Consider the following 19,050-nt stretch of genomic DNA (forward strand, 5'->3'; position numbering starts at 1 on the left):
GGCAATAAAGCAAGTGTGTAATTAGTAATAAAGCTGACACTCCTGCAAGTGATTTCGCACTTGGAAGAAAAGCAAAGACAAGCTTCCCCGCTGCCTGTTTTTTTTTATATATATATATATATATATTTTATTATTATGATGATGATTTTTTTCCAAGCCTTGTTTTTCTCTGCCCATTTTTTCACCCCTGAAAATCTCCGCCGATGCCACCTTTTCTCTCGGGACAAGCAGGGCGGCGGGGCCAGACCTCAGATATTTGGCGACGGCGCATTAAGGGAGGACAATTTCTTTGCCGTGCCACGAATCCCCACCGACAGCCAAAGAGGGGACACGTCGGGCATTGCCGTCGTACCCTCAACTGCCCCAAAACGGCCGGGGGGGGGTGAAACAAATCCTAAAACACAGGCATTAAAAAGCTGCCGACGCGTCAAAGGGGGCGACGGCAGGGTGACATACCGCACGGTGGACTGGTAGACCAGATCCTCCCTCTTCCGATAATTCTCCATGTGCGAGAAATTGGTGGAGAACATGGCATCGAAGGTGAAGATCTTCTGCTTGATGGTGCCGCCGTCGGTGACCTGCAAGAAAAAAAAACAACCACAAAACCCCATCTATGAGAAGAAGTTTGCACCCGCTTTTTAATTTTCTATAGGATTTTTTAACGGATTTATTTCTGATAGATTTCTTTTCAATATTTTCATTACGATTCAAGAAACGGTATTTCTTTATTATGAGCCTGCTGAGATTTAAAGCAAAACCCGCGCGTTTCTAGCCGGTTACGGCATCACCGTCTCCTGTCTCCAGCCGCTCGCTCGGGTTGTAATTTTTAAGGGGAAAAAGGCCCTTTTTGGGACTGAGGAGGACTCGTTTCTTCCCTGTGTCCCCCCCGCCTTCAGATTTATCTCCCCCTCTCGGGAGGGGCAAAGCTTAGTACAAAATTAAGGAGGAAAAGGCAGAAGAACGCGATGCAGATGGGAAATGCGTGTTTTGGGGCTAGAACAGCTCAGATCGATCCATGGGAGGGTTGGAATAGTTGTTTTTTATAAAAGGCCAGGCACGGGAGAAGGGGATTTTGGGGATTAACCCGCCCCCAACCAGCATCTCTCGGGAGGAGACCCCACTCTCCCTACCCAGAACTTCACTCCCCACTTGGGCCAAACGCAACTTTGATTCCAGATTTACTCTTTTCCCCCCTTTTTTTTTTTTTTATGGCAAAAAGAAAGGGGCGGGGGGAAGCCATCACTAAAAGCACCTCTTCAAATTTATTAGCCGAGGCTGAGGGTTTTATTGCAAAGAAAATACAGGCTGGCACAGACGTGGGATAAGGAACTGCAAGCAGAATGATCGGAGCTGTAAATCTCCAGCCTTGGGAACGAGGGGAATTTTTCAAGGACGCATCCCATTTTTCCCCACTTGTAATTACACCCTGGGGTGGGTTTGGGGAGAAACCTTGGAGCTGCTCCCGGAGCAAGAAGCTCCCCGTGTATCGGCTTGAAGGGTTTTCCGACGATTATTTTGGGGATGCAAGAGAGGATGGGGATGCTCAGGGGAAGCGGGATGGGGAGGGGTGGAAGTGAAGCCCATGGACCAGGGGTTCGCCCACGGACAGGTTCCCCAGCACATCTGGACGGATTGTGGGCAAAGCAGGAAAGCGTCGAGCTAGATCCGATCCGAGGATGAAAATGGGAAAAATGCAGCTGGAAGCATTACTCCTGCCGATGTTTGACCCCCCTGGGGACCCCTCGTGTCCCCCCGGGGATGCACGGCAAGGGAAGATGTCGCAGCCCGGGAGCATCCTTGGGGGATTACAGGCAGCTAATAGGCTCCGATGAAAAGGCACATAGAAAATAGTCTCTCTCCAGGGATTAGACCTACTTTCAGCCTTTTATCTTGCGCCCTGGGGTCAATTTTTTTTTTGGAGAGGAGCTACATATGAAGTTGTCGGTGAACCCACGGCGGGGGGGGTGTGTGTGTGTCGGGGGGGTGTGTGCAGGAGCAGCCAAGCCCAACGCTTCTTTGCTGGGGAGAAAAAGGATGGTAATTGGGCAGCATCCAACGACAATTGCCCCAAATACCAAGGAGCGGGAGGAAAAGGGACACGGGGGGAGGAAAAGGCACATTTAAGGCACGGGAGCCGAGCTCAGGCAGCCCAGGGCTGCCTGCTGCATTATTTATAAACCCCAGTAAAAATCTTATTCCTGACAAAAACCCGGCGATTGCCACTGCGCGGGGAGACATTAACCTCCTGCTCCTTCCTGCTGGCGCAGAGGCAGCCCCCCCCCGCCCCCCGCCGTGTCTCCCCCCCGCCGCCGCTGACCCGGCGCTTTGCTGTTCCCAAAATCCGTTGGCACCATTAATATTGCCGGAGCCTCTCGCCGGGATGCTCGCTGGGCGGGTTAGATAAGCATCGGGGAGTGATGGATGGGGGGACCAAAGCGATGGGGGGGGTGGGGGGGTGGATTTGGGAGGACAAAGTGGGTTGTTATAGGACAGGAGGTCTCCGTAGCACCCTGGGACATGGGGCATCACCCCAGGAGGGTGAGGGGTGCTGGGCTCCGGACCAGATTCCTCCAACCGCCCTCATCCTGGGGCTGAATTTACACCTTTTCTCCAAGCAAACGCAACAAGCACTAGCTATGGCAAGAGGGAAGACACCCCAAAGGGGCTGCAAGGGGTGACTGCAACGCTTAGCGTGCTCGGGGGGGGGGGGGGGAGCACCGGGGTCTGAAGGTACCCGCGTCATTGCCCATGGGGGTGTTGGTGGACGAGAAGCTCAACGTGACCCAGCAACGCGCGCTGGCAGCCCAGAACCCCCCCCGCAGCCCGGGCTGCCTCCCCAGCAGCGTGGGCAGCAGGGCGAGGGGGGGGGATCCTGCCCTTCTGCTCCGCTCTGTGAGACCCCCCTGCAGCGCTGCCTCCAGCTCTGGGGCACCAGAAGGACGTGGAGTTGTTGGATCGGGGCCGGAGGAGGCCCCGGAGATGCTGGGAGGGCTGGAGCCCCTCTGCTGTGGGGACAGGCTGAGAGAGCTGGGGGGGCTCAGCCTGGAGAAGAGAAGACTCCGGGGAGACCTTCCAGCCCCTTCCAGTCCCTAAAGGGGCTCCAGGAAAGCTGGGGAGGGACTCTGGAGCAGGGAGGGGAGCCATGGGACGAGGGGTAACAGTTTTAAACTGAAAAAGGGGAGATTTAGATGAGATATCACGAAGAAATTCTTTGCTGTGGGGGTGGTGAGCCCCTGGCCCAGGTTGCCCAGAGAAGCTGTGGCTGCCCCATCCCTGGAGGGGTTCAAGGCCAGGTTGGACGGGGCTTGGAGCAACCTGGGCTGGTGGGAGGTGTCCCTGCCCAGGGCAGGGGGTGGCACTGGGTGGGCTTTAAGCTCCCTTCCCACCCAAACCACTCTATGATTCTATCATTCTATGTCGCAGCCGCTGGGAGAAACACATCACGCTGGAAAACCCCTTTCTTAGCTTTTTTTCTGCCTCCCTCCCCAGCTCACGCCAGCTCAGCTGCTGAAATCCCTCCTCTCACCCTGAGCTTGCTGGACCGCTCGGTCCTACCTTGCTCAGAGACACCCAAAACACCGCCGGCGCCAAATCTGGCTTCCAAAAATACAGAGCAGTTGATTTATTTGCCCAAACCCGGATGGTTTGATCCCAGATTGAGCACCACGACCCATCTCCATCCCCCGAAGGGCAGCACCCACGCCGGTACCCCCCTCTCCAGCGTCGCTAATCCACACGCACAATGGAATTGATGTTGCAAGAGTGTCGTGCAATTTTGGGAGGCGCAGCCCGGGCTCCCCGCTGCCTCCCCAGAGCCGGAGCGATGCCCTTGGCCAGCGGTAATAGAGAGCTCAATAAACTGTGCTGGTGCTCGTGACCTTCTCTCCCCGCCTGAGCGTGAGGAATTAAGAGAGTTCCCCATTCTGACATTTAAATTATCATCTCCGAGGCGCAGAGACGACCCAGCTGGCGCGTAGATGAATGGCACGAGTCAGACCTCTTGCAGTCACTGGCCCAAGATCTCTCCATCAGCGGCTTTGCTGGGATTTTAGAGAATTTCTCCGCAGCCGTAAAACTCGAGGTTTTTTTTTTCTTTTTCCTAAAGGGGAGCAGGTTTATAAACCAGAGGCACAACCTGCTGTGAATTGGGTTGGCATGAAAATTTGGAGGGGGCCGTGAATTTCTGGGAGATGCTTTCCAGGAGCGAGAGGTAAAAAGCTGCATCCCGGTGCCTCCATCCTGGCTCCTCCCGAGCAACCCCAAACCAGCATCCCTAAATTTGCCAAGGCTCCGGGCTTTCCCAGCAGCATCCTACGGTGTAGGAAGGGCTTGCAACAGCCTCAGCACGTCGGGTGCCCTTCGCTTGGCTCTTCCATCCCGTCTTCCCCCTCCCCTGGAGCCGATGCTGCCGCGAGCAGTGACTTTATCACTGTCACCAGCAACATTTCCCGCCCGGAGCCACCGCGGGAGCCGCCGGCCGGGGTTGTAACATCTCATTTCTCCTAATGGGCGGTGTCAGAGGAAGCCCCCACGGGGACCGCGCTTTGTCACCATCGATCAGGTGGCTCCGAGCGGCGCCGCCAACATCTGTAATGCATCGATCCCTGCTTGCCGTGGCCGTGGGTTTGGGAGCCCGGGGGCATTTGCCGGCCGGGGACTGGCCCAACGAGCCCCTTCAGGGAGCAAAATGCTTTGCGATCCCCATGCACCGACCCACGAGCTTGAAAATGAGAGGTGCTGCACAAAGGATGGGGAGAACGGCCTGGAGATGGGATTAGGGGGACCCACTGGGTCATGGTGTATGTCCCCTTGACTGCAAAGGCCACCCGAATGGGTGCTACGGAGACAAGCGCTCATGCATGGGTGCTACGGTGAGCAATGCCCGTGCAACATGGGTGCTCCAGAGAGCAAGGCCCATCCACCATGGGTGCTATGAAGAGCGATGTCCACCTACCATGGGTGCTATGGAGAGCAATGCCTGTGCACCGTGGGTGCTACAAGAGCAATGCCCGTGCATCATGGGTGCTATGGAAAGCAATGTCCATCCACCATGGGTGCTATGGAGAACAGTGTCCATATACTCCACGGGTGCTATGGAGAGCAATGTCCGTATACTCCACGGGTGCTATGGAGAGCAATGCTCATGCATCATGGCTGCTATGGAGACAGATGTCCATCCACCATGGGTGCTACGGAGAGCAATGCCCATACTCCATGGGTGCTATGGAGAGCAATGTCCATCCACCATGGGTGCTACAGAGAGCGATGTCCATATACTCCATGGGTGCTATGGAGAGCGATGTCCACCTACCATGGGTGCTATGGAGAGCAATGCCTGTGCACCATGGGTGCTACAAGAGCAAGGCCCATGCATCATGGGTGCTATGGAAAGCAATGTCCATCCACCATGGGTGCTATGGAGAGCGATGTCCATATACTCCATGGGTGCCATGGAGAGCAATGCCCGTGCATCATGGGTGCTATGGAGAGCAATGCCTAGGCACCATGGGTGCTACAAGAGCAAGGCCCATCCACCATGGGTGCTATGGAGAGCAATGTCCATCCACCATGGGTGCTATGGAGACCGATGTCCATATACTCCACGGGTGCTATGGAGAGCGATGTCCACCTACCATGGGTGCTATGGAGAGCAATGCCTGTGCACCATGGGTGCTACAAGAGCAAGGCCCATGCATCATGGGTGCTATGGAAAGCAATGTCCATCTACCATGGGTGCTACGGAGAGTGATGTCCATATACTCCATGGGTGCTACGGAGAGCGATGCCTGTGCACCATGGGTGCTACAAGAGCAATGCCCATGCATCATGGGTGCTATGGAGAGCCATGTCCATATACTCCATGGGTGCTATGGAGAGCAATGCCCATACTCCATGGGTGCTATGGAGAGCAATGTCCATCCACCATGGGTGCTACAGAGAGTGATGTCCATATACTCCATGGGTGCTACGGAGAGCGATGCCTGTGCACCATGGGTGCTACAAGAGCAATGCCCATGCATCATGGGTGCTATGGAGAGCCATGTCCATATACTCCATGGGTGCTATGGAGAGCAATGCCCATACTCCATGGGTGCTATGGAGAGCAATGTCCATCCACCATGGGTGCTATGGAGACCGATGTCCATATACTCCATGGGTGCTATGGAGAGCGATGTCCACCTACCATGGGTGCTATGGAGAGCAATGCCTGTGCACCATGGGTGCTACAAGAGCAAGGCCCATGCATCATGGGTGCTATGGAAAGCAATGTCCATCTACCATGGGTGCTACGGAGAGTGATGTCCATATACTCCATGGGTGCTACGGAGAGCGATGCCTGTGCACCATGGGTGCTACAAGAGCAATGCCCATGCATCATGGGTGCTATGGAGAGCCATGTCCATATACTCCATGGGTGCTATGGAGAGCAATGCCCATACTCCATGGGTGCTATGGAGAGCAATGTCCATCCACCATGGGTGCTACAGAGAGCGATGTCCATATACTCCATGGGTGCTATGGAGAGCAATGCCTGTGCATCATGGGTGCTACAAGAGCAATGCTCGTGCATCATGGGTGCTATGGAAAGCAATGTCCATCTACCATGGGTGCTACGGAGAGCGATGTCCATATACTCCATGGGTGCCATGGAGAGCAATGCCCACACACCGGCACTGCAGACAGTAACACCAGCCTCATCTCTGAGTTATTCTCCTTCTTGCTAATTAGACTGAACACCAAACCCTAATTAATCGAGGCAGAGCGACTCCCCCCGGACCCGAGGGCTTCCCCTCCATCCCCACCCCTCGCAGCCGTACATCCCCAGGCCAAGCCCCCGGGTCCCCGCCGAGCAGGGGGATGGCGAGCGTGGGAGCGCTGCTCTCCGCCTGGGGAGCGCGCCCGGCCCTCGCCTGCCACCAAAAAAAATCTGCAAAACACTTTTTTTTGCAATTACCCATCATCTCATCCGAGCCCCCGGCTGTGTGTACAGGCTGGCTGCTGCCAGCTGCCTGCCTCCCCCCGCCGCTGCCAGCTGTCTGCACAGAGCCGGAACAGACACTCGGAGGACTTTTCCCTCCCTCTCCTGCTTCTGCATTATTATTCCTTTTTTTTTTATTATTTTTATTTTTTTAAGAGCTCTGCACTGCTGCAAAAAGTAATTTTCTCCCTCCCCGGTCCTCGCTGCGGCGTGGCAGTGACCATACTAATCAGGTCTCCAGCGCGACCCCCAAGACGCCAGCGACGGGAACCAGCAAAGAGCTTGACAGCTCCGTGTCTTCCCGGACTCATTACAAGCTCGTTTGCAAGGATGCCACCACCCTCGGCTCCCTCCAAGGGTTTTTTGGGCACTCGCCTAACGTGCAAGGTGTTCGGACCCATGTTTGTACATGTTCTCGGGCAAATCACACCTTCTGGAGGTGAATTTACCGTGGAAGGGGGGTGGTTGGATATTAATTAACACCTCTGCAGACGGTGCGTGTTCTTGTTTATGCTGCGAAAAAGCCCCTTTGCTCTTCCCAGGTCTCCTCGAGCCTTCTGCATTTCAAGCGACCCGGAGCTGCGGCTCACACCGAGGTGTTTTCTGACCCCCAGAAAAACCTTGTCCCTTGCTGCCACCCCTGCTCGCCCTCCCTTGGCCGTGGGGCTCCCGGGGGAGTCGCTGGAGAGGGGGTCCGGGGGTGCCGGTTTGCAGCGCGGTGCTTCGCGGTGGGGTGTTACCTGCCTTTCCCGTGGCAAGAAACCCCTTTAACGCCTCACAGTCCCCACCCAAGGGGTTATGCACCCACCCCAACAAGTTCTGCATCTCCCCCACGGGTTACGTGCGCTCTCAACAAGTTATGCATGCACCCCAGGGGGTTACACATGCACCCCATACCCCGACGGGTGCTGCAGGCACCCGACGGGTTACACGTGCTCCCCATGGGTTATGCATGCTCCTGATGGGTTATGGACGCACCCCGATGGGTTATGCACATATCCCATGGGTTATGGATGCACCCTGATGGGTTATGGATGCACCCCGATGGGTTATGGACGTACCCTGATGGGTTATGGATGCACCCCGATGGGTTATGGATGCACCCCGATGGGTTACGCACATATCCCATGGGTTATGCCTGCACCCCAATAGGTCATACACGCTCCCGACAGGTCATGCACACACTTCGGTGGGTTATGCATGCACCACAGAGTCACAGAACAGGGGGGATTGGAAGGGACCCCTGGAGATCATCCCGTCCAACCCCCTACCAGAGCAGGGTCACCCAGAGCAGGTGGCACAGGAACGCCCCCAGGCGGGGTTGGGATGTCTCCAGAGACGGAGACTCCCCCACCTCTCTGGGCAGCCTGTGCCAGGGCTCTGCCACCCTCACAGCAAAGAAGTTCCTCCTCGTGTTGAGATGGAACTTCCCATGGTCAAGTTTGTGCCTGTTACCCCTTGTCCTGTCACTGGGCACCACTGAGAAGAGCCTGGCCCCATCCTCCTGACACCCACCCTTCAAGTATTTATAATCGTTGATAAGACCCCCCCCTCAGTCATCTTTTTTCCAGACTGAAGAGACCCAAATCCCTCAGCCTTTCTTCATCAGAGAGGGGTTCCAGTTCCCTCAGCACCTTGGTAGCCCTGATGGCTTATGCACACTCCCAATGAGTCATGCATGCACCCCATGGGCCATGGATGCACCCCGATGGGTTATGCACGCATCTGACAGGTTACGCATGCAGCCTCTTGGGTTACGCACGCACTTCGATGGGTTACGTACGCACCCTGATGGGTTATGCACCCACCCCATGGGTGATGCATGCTCCTGATGGCTTATACACCCACCCCACAGGTGATGCATGCTCCCGACAGGTTATGCACCCATCCAATGGGTCATGCATGTGCCCCATGAGTCAGGCATGCACCCTGATGGGTTATGCATGCTCCTGACAGGTTATGTATGCACTTCGATGGGTTACGTACGCAGCCGGATGGGTTATGCACCTACCCTATGGGTGATGCACCCACCCCATGGGTGATGCACCCACCCCATGGGCGATGCAGGCTCCTGGTGGGTTATACACCCACCCCATGGGTGACGCAGGCTCCTGGTGGCTTATACACCCACCCCATGGGTGACGCATGCTCCTGGTGGGTTATACACCCACCCCACGGGTGATGCATGCTCCTGACGGGTTATTCACCCACCTCATGGGTCATGCATGCACCCTACGGGTCATGTGTGCATCCCAATGGGTTACGGATGGATCCCAATGGGTTACGGATGGACCCCATGGGTTATGCACCCACCCCGATGGGTTATGCACCCACTCCGATGGGTTTTCCACCCACCCTATGCTCCACATCCAACTGCTGCCATTGATTTTGCTGCTGCGCTCCCCCCTCTTTTGCCTTCCCCCCTCCACAACCCGACGCGTGCCCCCGGAGCAGCTCTGCATCCCTGAACTCCACGAGTTCGTTCTGCTCCCGGTAAAATAAACCAAGGGAAACGGGAGCCCCAGCGAGTCCCCCCATCACCGCGCTCCGCTGCCGCGCACAGAGGTGCTGTCAGGATGATTTACAAACGGTATAAATACAACCCGGCTCGCCTGGGACCACCCGTCACCTCCTGCACGGGGGAGCTGCGACCAGGGGTTTGGGCAGTTGCAAAAGTCCATGAGCGAGACAAGATGGGGGGGGGGGGGAAAGGAGATAAATCCCCAAAATCAGGAGGGAATTCGGGAAATCCCAAGATGCCCTATGAAAAACCCGACTTGCTGAACGCGGGGAGCTCCCTGGGAAAGGAGAAAAAGGGAAGTCGGGGGGGCGGGGGGGGCGGGGATAAAAAACCTGGGAGAAAGGGGGATTTGCGGCGATAAAAATAAAAGCTGGGTTATTTTTTTTTTTTTTTTCCCCTCCCCATTCCCTCTCTCCGTGGTTTCTTGGAGCGTAATTTGCTGGGCCGCCCCGGCGCGTCATCCTCGCGCTGAGGGCTCCGGCATCCCTCGGCGCAGCGTGTGCGTGTGGGGGGGGGGGGGGGGGCGAGGGGAGGATTATGCAAATCCAGCCCCAGCTCGCAAGAAAGTGGGTTAATCCAATATTACCGAGTGGAAAAGGGAAGGAAAAACCCGCTGGAGACGGCAGCGCCGGCGGAAGGAGCACCGTGCAAAAAGCTTCCTCCACCCCCCCCCCCCCCCAAAAAAAAGCGGGGAGGCGAAGCCAATTGCAAGAATTTAGGGTTCGGGATAGTTTGGGGGTTTTTTCTTGGTTTATATGTTGCTGTTGCTCTACTCGCGTCCCCGACACACCTAAATACACGTATTTATAGGAAACGGCCAGCACTCGATGGAAATACTCCTGCGCACGCACCGCGCTCCGGCGACTGAATATCTCTCGGCCCAGAGAGCGCTTTTTCCTATTTATAAACCTGCCTGGACGCGAAGACGAGCTTTAAGGCAGAGATGCTCCTCGTTCAGGGAGCAGAAACAAGACGGTAAAACCACAAAAACCCAAATATCTTACAGCCGAGGGCGGCCGCTCCAGCCGAGGCCACCAGCCAAATTAGCTTTTTCTTCGCCTCCTCCGCGAGCCAAGGAGAAGAGCTGAGGATTTTTTTTTTTTCCACACCCCCCCCCCCAACCCCTGGAAAACTTCTAATTTTTCTCTGCTCAAACCACCGTGGGGTTTTTTTATTCGTGTTTGGCGGCTTAGCCTGAAATTCCCCGGAGAAAGGCAAAAATACGGCTCTGGAGTGTGATATCTGAGGCTGGATCCAGGCTGGGATCCAGGCGGGGTGGCGGCGGGGGGGGGAAGCTACAGCCTCCAAATCCCCCCCCTCCCCAAATATAACCTGACGCTGCGAGTTGTGCTGTGCTCCAGATCAGCATCCCACAGCCGTGAAGTATTTTGGGGACAGGGATGGGAAGGGGAAAGGTTTTCGGGGGGAGGCTTGAAGAGCCCAGCGTGAAAGGCCTAACGCTGCCCCCCCCCGCCAAGCCCTGAACGCCCTCGATTTTGCATCATTTCCCCTGCAGCGCAAAAAAAAACCCCAACAACCCACCTTCTATTTTGCATCATTTCGCACCCGACACGAAAATCTTCTCAGCGCAGGGTCGGGGGTGGGGGGGGGGTGGTGCTGACCCAAAACCCCCGGCTCCCAAACCCCGACTGGCACCGAGTCGCCAGCGCCGAACCCAGCCTGCCAACTCCGAATCCACCCGGAAAACGTAACAGAACGCCCGGAGAAAGCCTCACGGAGCCCTCAGGATGATCGCAAAGCCGGTTTGCATCTCTTCTCCCCCCCCCCCCGCCATAACACCACCCCCGGCCAGGTTTTCAAAGGCCAGCCTGCCTGCCTCCTTCCCCCAATCAATATCCCCATCAGCGCCAGCGCCGGCTGCCTTTCTCTCCGCCGTCCAGCCTTGACCTTCTGTCGTACGGGAGCAAAGCAGCCTCAAAGTACATCAGGGTGGCTTCGCGTCCCCTGTCCCCGAGGGCCGGGAAGATGCACCGGCGCCGCTTACCCGGTACCAGACGATTTCCCGCATCTTCCCATCCGTCTTGAAGTTGCATTTCAGGGTGACGGCGTCTCCCACCACCACGGGCGGCAGCGGCTCGATGCTGACCGTCAGGTAGGCTGGATAAAAAAGTGAAAAAGAGGAGAAAAAGAGACGTGAGCTGCCAGGGGAGGATGGGGAAAGGGGTTAAAATACCGCTCTCAAGTGCTTTGATGGTATTAATAGCTCCGCCGTTAGGAGCAAGCACTGGCTGCATCCCACCCAGGGGTGACCCATGGGCAAGCCCGTCAGCGTGGCATCTTGGCCCCTTGCAGGGATGAATCTCGGCTGCTCCCAAAGCACCAAAAAAACCCCCCACCTGGGGAAAATCCTTCCTGTCCTGCCCTTATCTACCAGTTTATGGCACCCAAAGGTAAGGACCGAGCGTTTCACTGCTTCTCTCCTCAGCGTTGCAAAACTGCCCGTTTTTGCCCAAATAAAACCCGGGCGCCCAGATTTTGAGGTTCCCCTTGATCCACGCCCAAAACCCTGATCCCGCCTTTCCCACCTGCAAACTCAAGCCCATCCTTCCGACGGAGATACCGGCTTCGACTTCGTCTCCCCCATCACCCGCCCCGCGTTGGGTCTCTCCCCATTGCGGCCCAAATTCCTCCACTCTTGCTTGAAAACCCTCCAAATCGCTCATTTCTCACGGGAACGGGTCTGACACATTAATCGGAAGGTGTGCAAAGCCCAACCCGTGGTTTTCCAGCCCAGCTTTGGCCGACAGCCCTGCTCCTTCCCCAAATCCCCCCTAGCGGGGTGCAGGACCTGTCCTCCTAGCAGAGGGGAAAATCAGAGCCCGGGCGGCTCCGTCTGGCCGTTTTCTCCCCGTTTTTCCCCTGGATTTGCTGCAAAACTCTCGCAGGAGCACGGAGCAGCCAAGGTCAGGAGGGCGGGAGATTGTATTTCCATTTTATTTCCCTCTATTTCCTCCGGTGCCAGATTGACAGCCCGGCAGATCCGAGCCTGCCTTTTAGCATCCGTGCCCTGCCCGTGCCCGTTTGACACCGCCTCCAACCAGGGCCCCCCAAACCAGCCTTTAACCCACTGCAAAAATCCCTCTTTTAAAAAAAAAAAAAAAAAAAAAAAAAAAATCATTCCTTGCATCAGGTGGAAAAGCAACGACGAGAAACGCCTGGAAAACGGGAGCGGGTTTGGAAAGGGGGGACGGCGGCAACCGAGGCTCCTTTGCGGAAGATTCCCCCTCCGCAAAAAGTGGGGAAGGGGATTTTCCACGTCCCGCGGCCAGCTCTCTGAGGCTCGCATCCCTCGGAAAACAAGTTGCGGGTGGTTTTTTTTTTTTTTTTGCAATAAATCTCGGCCGTGACCTGCGGGGAGAGCACGCTGCGCACACACGTGCCTGCTGCAACAGCAAGGCAGCGTGGCCCGGCATATTGAGCACGGGGCTGGAAAAATTAAAGAAACCTTCTTTATGGTTTGTGGTTTGTTTTTTTTTTTAGAGGGGCTGCAAAAGCCGGTTTGCTGCCACGACCGGCCGGCTGGTTGCGAGGAAATTTGGAAAAAAAGTGGATTTTTTTGTTTTGTTTTGTTTTGTTTTATCCTGGAAGGTGCTTTGCAGCATGGCGCGGCGGGTGCACGGGTGACGGCGGCGCCGAGCAGGGCTGGGGGCGAAATTAAGGGCAGTTTTCAGCCCAGAAATGGCGCACGGCGAGATTTAATGAGGTTTTAATATCGCACTTGGGCAACCCCAGCCCCACGCCTTCTCTCCTTGCTGTGGGGCGACCCAAATCCCCGCCGGCAGCCCCGCTCGTCCGGGGGCCGGCTCCTTTCCAGCCTCTCTCCTCGCCTGGACGGGGTTTATTTTAGCTGGCTAAAGCGGGGATTAATTCCTTGCGGCTGCCGACGCGGCGCGCAGCCCCCTTGAACGCGGGGCTTTGCGGATGTCGAGAGGCGGCGATGGGAGAGGGAAAAGAAAGAAGGAGGAGGAGGAGGGACGTGAGGAAGGTCAGGCGAGGTCTCGCAGTGGGGGCCCGGCTTCTGCCCGCTTCGCCTTTTGACCTTTCCAAAAGCGAGATGAGCAACAGGCACGAAAGCAAAGGGAGGGGGATGAGCAAACGCTTTGCTGGCAGCTGCCCAAAGGGAATTGGGTGCGGGGTGGGGGGGCACGCGGACATGGGATGAAGGCTCCAGGGGCGTGGAAAAAGCTCTGCCTCTTCCTCAACCCGCCTTGGGAGCCGCCGGGCGAGATTACATCTCCCTCCTGCCCCCCCCGGCGCGGATCAAGGGGGCGATTAAATAAAGCCGGCGGCAGAACCGACGGGTGGCAGAGACGGAGCCAAGATCCCGTTTTCCCTCTTGCCCGCGAATGATGGAGACGCAGGAGCTCCCGGCTCCGAACGGCGCCAGCTCCCCGTCCTTTTCCATCCCTCTTCCCGTGGCGTTGCGTTTCAAACCCTGCGCAGGGCAACGGGAAGCCGGAGCATCCCCCATCCCGGTCCAGCCAGGCGTTTTGGGGATGCTCAGAGCATCTCCTGATGGGTGGTGGCTTTTTAAAGGCAAAACCGGCCAAGCTTGGGGTGGCCTCAGCCACCCGCCGCCGCTCACGTGCAGCAAATGCAATGGCAACAAGCCAATCCCCCTACAGATACAACCCAAGCCTGCATCTTCTAGATCGCCCAAAAAAGCCGAAATAGGGTCTTTTTCCCCCCTTCACGTGCTGCAAAACCACTTTGAGATATCAGCCGGGCTACAGCCCACCAGCTCCCACCTCTACGCCCCGTCATTCGGACTCAGCTGTGCTGGGAGAACATCAGGTCCTAAAAAACACGGGATGCTCCTGCGCTTCTCCTCCAGAGCAGATCCCGCACGGCAAAGCCGAAGCTCCGGAGCTTCATGATTTATGGCACCGGTGCCGTGGGGGGACAGGGAACCCACAGAGGGTTGATGCCGGAGCCCCAGCGATGCCTGGAAGGGGAGGGAGGGTAAAAACCCCCTTCCTGCTCAAAGAGCATCAGCTGCCCCAATTCAGAGCGAAATGAGGCCAGAAGATGGGGAAAAGGAGGAGGGAAAGAGCACGAGCGAGAGGAACCGAGAGAAACAGATGTGCAGCCCCCGGAGGAGCCAGCTCCCAAAATGCTAAGGATGCGTATAAGGGAGGGGGGAAAAGCCGGGATAATAAAGCCAGGTGTCGAAAAATAAAGCAGGAATCCAGATGGAGCCGTCCAAAAACCTGCTGTTTTGCTGCGGCTGACGTGCGAGTCTCATCCCTCGTCCCCCCCCTTTCCCTTTGCTTTCCGACAGCGGAGGATGGCGAAGTGTCACCGCTCCTCAAAATCCCCGGTTCGGTCCCTTTATAGGATTTACCGGGGAGAAGAAAAACCAGCAGTGACAGGTATCGCTGAATTTTAAGGACTTGAAAGAGGGCTGAGCACCAGCTTTGCACCTCCAAAGGAGGAGCCCAGCCCCAACATCTCCGTCATCCTCCTCATCGGCAGCATCCCAGAGGCAGCTCCGATCCCCGAAGCTCCGCTCCTTCCCCTTTGCTCTTTTTAAATAAGACATATTTCATAGCGAAAGCTGTGCCGGGCCACCCTCTGATTAGATTCTGACCTATGGAAATTCAGCCCTCTGATTAGATCGCATCCCTGGGGAGAAAAGAGTATTTTTGCTTGCGAGCGGTGGGAATTCTTGCGACATCCAGTTTAAGGAGGGGGGGTGAGGTGGTTAAAAAAAAAAAAAAAAAAGGGAGGGGGAAGGGAGAGATAAATGAAATGTCCTTTTAAATCAGGAGCGACACGTTAATAAAAGGAGCACGTTGTAACACGCTCAGCGCTTTCAATCACAAAAGAGCTGCGAGGGAGGAGGCAGGTTTTTCGCCCTGGCCCTGCGAGCGGAGGACGCGGCCGGGAGCTTGCACCCAGGCGCCGGCAGAAAGCCCCGTTTCTGCCCCCTTCGAACATCCCCCGGGGGATTTTGGCAGGCGAGAGAGCAACCGGTAGCCCCACGGAAATCTCTGGGGATGCAGTACGCGTGGCCGAACCACCTCCCCCCCCCTCAAAAAGGCTGAGGTTCCCCCCTGCCCTGTTGAGGAGGGGGAGCCAGAGCGAGCGGCTGGGTGGGTGGCTGGCAGCCACCCAAGGGCAACCCGCCGCGGGTCCCCGTCACTCTCGGGGTGACGGAGCCTTTCGGCGCGTCCCAGCACCGCAACGCAACCTCTCCACCCCTTCCCCACCTGCCTGCTGGTTTTTAAGCGACACCTAAATGAAATATTCAATCGATTAATATCGACCGGCGCTCCTGTTCCCTGATTTCTCACCTTCCGACGCTTTCCAAAAAGCTAACCTCAAACCGACAATGATGGGCTTTCCCCCTTCGGGACACGTCCCCAAGGTCCCACCTCTCGCCGTCCTTGCGTTTGGGGACGGTCAAGGAGCATTTCCAGGGAGCGGAGCGGAGCGTGGGGATGGAGCCGGAGGAGAGGCCGCGTGGGGACCCATCTGCCCCCGCCGCGTTCCCCCCATCCTTCAGGTGCCGCCACGTCCCCCCCCACCCCCGGCGGAGGCGAGGGGGAGAGATAATATTAACACATCATCATTTTAATCAGCCCGTGATTACTGGGGCTCATACATAATTCACACCAATTCCTCCACCGCCTTCCGGCACTCCAAGCCGGGGCCAGGATGGTATTTTGGGGTGCAAATCCAAGGAGGGTGGGGGGGGAAAAAAAGGGACCAGGACCCCCCCCCCCCCCCCAATCGGCGCAGGGCTGATTTTCATCATTTGCCAGAATTTACGGCGTTTACTGCTGGAGGAGGCACTTCACCTCTGGGAAAAGAGCCGACCGGGATTGCTGAAGGATTGCAAATCACGCCCCCCCAGTGCCCCACGCCAAAAAAAAAAAAAAAAAAAAAAAAAAAAAAAAAAAAAAAAAAAATCCCGCTCCCCGTTCTCAAGCCGAGGAAGATGACGGCTGGCTCACGGGGAGATCACCGGCGTGCGAGGGTTCACGGCCGTGCGCGAAGCCCTGGGGACAGGGACATCACCCGCCGCGCGCCGGGGCTGAGGAGCATTAAACAAACGCGCTTTGACTTGCGGCACTTTGCAACATCTTGTTCATTAAAGATTAAACGCCAGCAGTTGCTCCCGTTCCTGCGAGCGCAGCAAATACCTTCTCCCCCCCCCACCACCACCCCCTGCCGCCTTCCCCGGCTCCGGCGATGCTTTATTTATGATATTCCAGGACAATTTACAATTATAATGTCCTGCCGCCTCCCCTCGCCAACCCAGGAGGGCTCCAAGGGGCACGAACTGGCGAAGGATTCGCATCTGTCCCAATCCGGAGTGGCCAAATTTTGCTGAATCTTGAGGTTTTCCTCCTCGAAAGCTGCTGCATTGATTTTTTTTTTTTTTTTTTTTTTTTTCAAATGGAGGAGTAAGTGTTTTAACACAGGTTTAACAGCAACGAGTGGAATGGGATGTGACAGATGGAGCCAGCATCGCGCTTCCAAAGGAGACGGTCCTTTTGCGAGGCAAAGAACAGGTTGGGAGGGAGCCCGTTTGTGTTTCTAAATGCAAGAACTGCTTGAATTTTTACCTGGATTTCCAGGTTTTTTCCCCGTCCGCAAACCCAAAAGCCGAGCGCCCGCAGGGCCGAGCATCCCCAAACCCACCGCCGCCCGCCCAAAAATGGGGCTGGCCTGGGCAAAACGCAGCTGGTTCGTGAAATAAACCCACAAAAGGCAGCGTTACCCACCGCGAGGAAGAGCCCTGCTGGCAGAGAGCAAATTGTATTAATACTGTGTAAATAGGATATTAACGGGCCGACCAAACAATTAAGAGCCGGTAATTAAAATTCATCTTCCTTCGCACTGCGGTGTATTAAAGTACGAACATTTAATTAGATGCCTCTTACCTCACCCATTTGCATAAGTGGGAGGAAACACTTTACCTCTAATTATTCTTTACGGGGGGTTGCCGGACCAGCCCCGAAATCTTTAGGTATTGCAGAGCCGGGGAGAAAATGTACAGAATATATAGGTATAAAATACGCTTCGGTACATTTTTCCTCCAACTAAATAAGATGCAACCTGGACGCTGAACCCGACAGATCCTACGGATGCGTCTTGTTAGCTCTTTGTAACGTAAATCGATAACTTTAATCAATACATTGATTGAGCGTGGCCGGTTTGGCCTTTCGACCCCTTTTAAATCAAGATTAACTGAGAAAACCACTTCATTGGGGCTGCCGGGAACAGACGGGCCCTAAGGGGCCTGCTGCAGTTAGGATTTAATGATGAAAATCTGTCAAAACCCTACAAAATGATGGGGTTTTTAAGCTTCGCTGGTCAAAATTTATCACCAGGTCCCAATCCAAAGCGTTTTGCCTAGTTTTGGTGGTGGTGGTGGGGTGTAATGCAAACAACCAACACCGACTTCCAACTGTTTCAATGCCGGTGACGAAATCCTGTTGAGCTGGGACTTTTGAACACTGCCCACAGCTTTCCCTTTTTTTTTTTTTTCTTTGTTTTCCTTCAAACCTGGATTTCTCCTGAAAAAAAAATATCCCAGCTAAAAAGAAAAAAGCAATAAAGCCTAATTTTGTGCCGTGCCATCACTCGCGCGCAGCCGTCTTAGCATCACGGAGGGCATCTCCAACACTGCGCAATCACGTAAGGGCTTCCCAAAGAGTTCTGTCAATACGCCTTAAGAAAAATCAATTTTTAGACCCGTTTTGTCCTCGTTATGAACACTACAGTCATTTTTAGGTTCTTAAGGGCAGAGATTGGCTCCGATATACCAGCGCCTATAGCGAAGCCCTGGTATGGGGCAGCAACACCGCAGGCCGCAGGGAAACGAAGAGCGAGGCTCAAAATGGATCACGCTGGGCTAAAAACATGGTACAAATGCTTTGGCTCAGTGGGGTTTTCCTGCACATCAGCACAAGTTTGCCACGGTAAATGATGTCGGACACAGAAAAGGGAGAGTTTGGGCCACTTTGGGCATGCAAAGGCAATGGGGGATTTGAGCCGTGGGAGCCTCGGGATGCTGCGGTGTCTCCTCCATCTCCAACACCCATCTCCTGCCCATTCTCCATCTCCTCCTTCCAGCATTTCCACCTTTCCCTCTCCTGTTACTCTTCTATCAACTACTAAAGTACCAGCTCTATCCAAGATAAAAGACCTCGGACACAAAAAGGGAGAGTTTGGGTCAACTTTGGGCATGCAAATACCATGGGAGATTTGGGTCATGGGAGCCTCAGGATGCTGCGGTGTCTCTTTCTCCTTCTCCAACACCCATCTCCTGCCCCTTCTCCATTCCTCCTTCCAGCATTTCCACCTTTCCCTCTCCCATAACTCTGCTATCAACTACTCAAGCACCAGCTCTATCCGAGATAAATGACCTCGGACACAGAAAGGGAGAGTTTGGGTTACTTTGGGCATGCAAATGCCATGGGGGATTTGGGTCGTGGGAGCCTTGGGATGCTGCAGTGTCTCTTTCTCCTTCTCCAACACCCATCTCCTGCCCCTTCTCCATTCCTCCTTCCAGCAT

The 19,050-nt window shown here is 55.5% G+C and overlaps 1 protein-coding gene across 1 annotated transcript in view; it reads right to left on the bottom strand.

Annotated features, from left to right (window-relative positions):
• IGSF21 (immunoglobin superfamily member 21) overlaps positions 1–19,050 on the bottom strand; it is an 83,979-nt gene that overhangs the window by 11,505 nt on the left and 53,424 nt on the right. The window contains exons 3-4 of the mRNA XM_054222682.1: positions 11,506–11,618; positions 457–578 (exon numbers count right to left, since the gene is read on the bottom strand). Of these exons, the coding sequence (XP_054078657.1) occupies positions 457–578; positions 11,506–11,618 (235 nt within the window). The remainder of the gene's footprint in view (positions 1–456; positions 579–11,505; positions 11,619–19,050) is intronic.

The sequence above is a fragment of the Rissa tridactyla genome, chromosome 16 (genome assembly GCF_028500815.1).
Source record: "Rissa tridactyla isolate bRisTri1 chromosome 16, bRisTri1.patW.cur.20221130, whole genome shotgun sequence".
Lineage (NCBI taxonomy): Eukaryota > Metazoa > Chordata > Aves > Charadriiformes > Laridae > Rissa > Rissa tridactyla.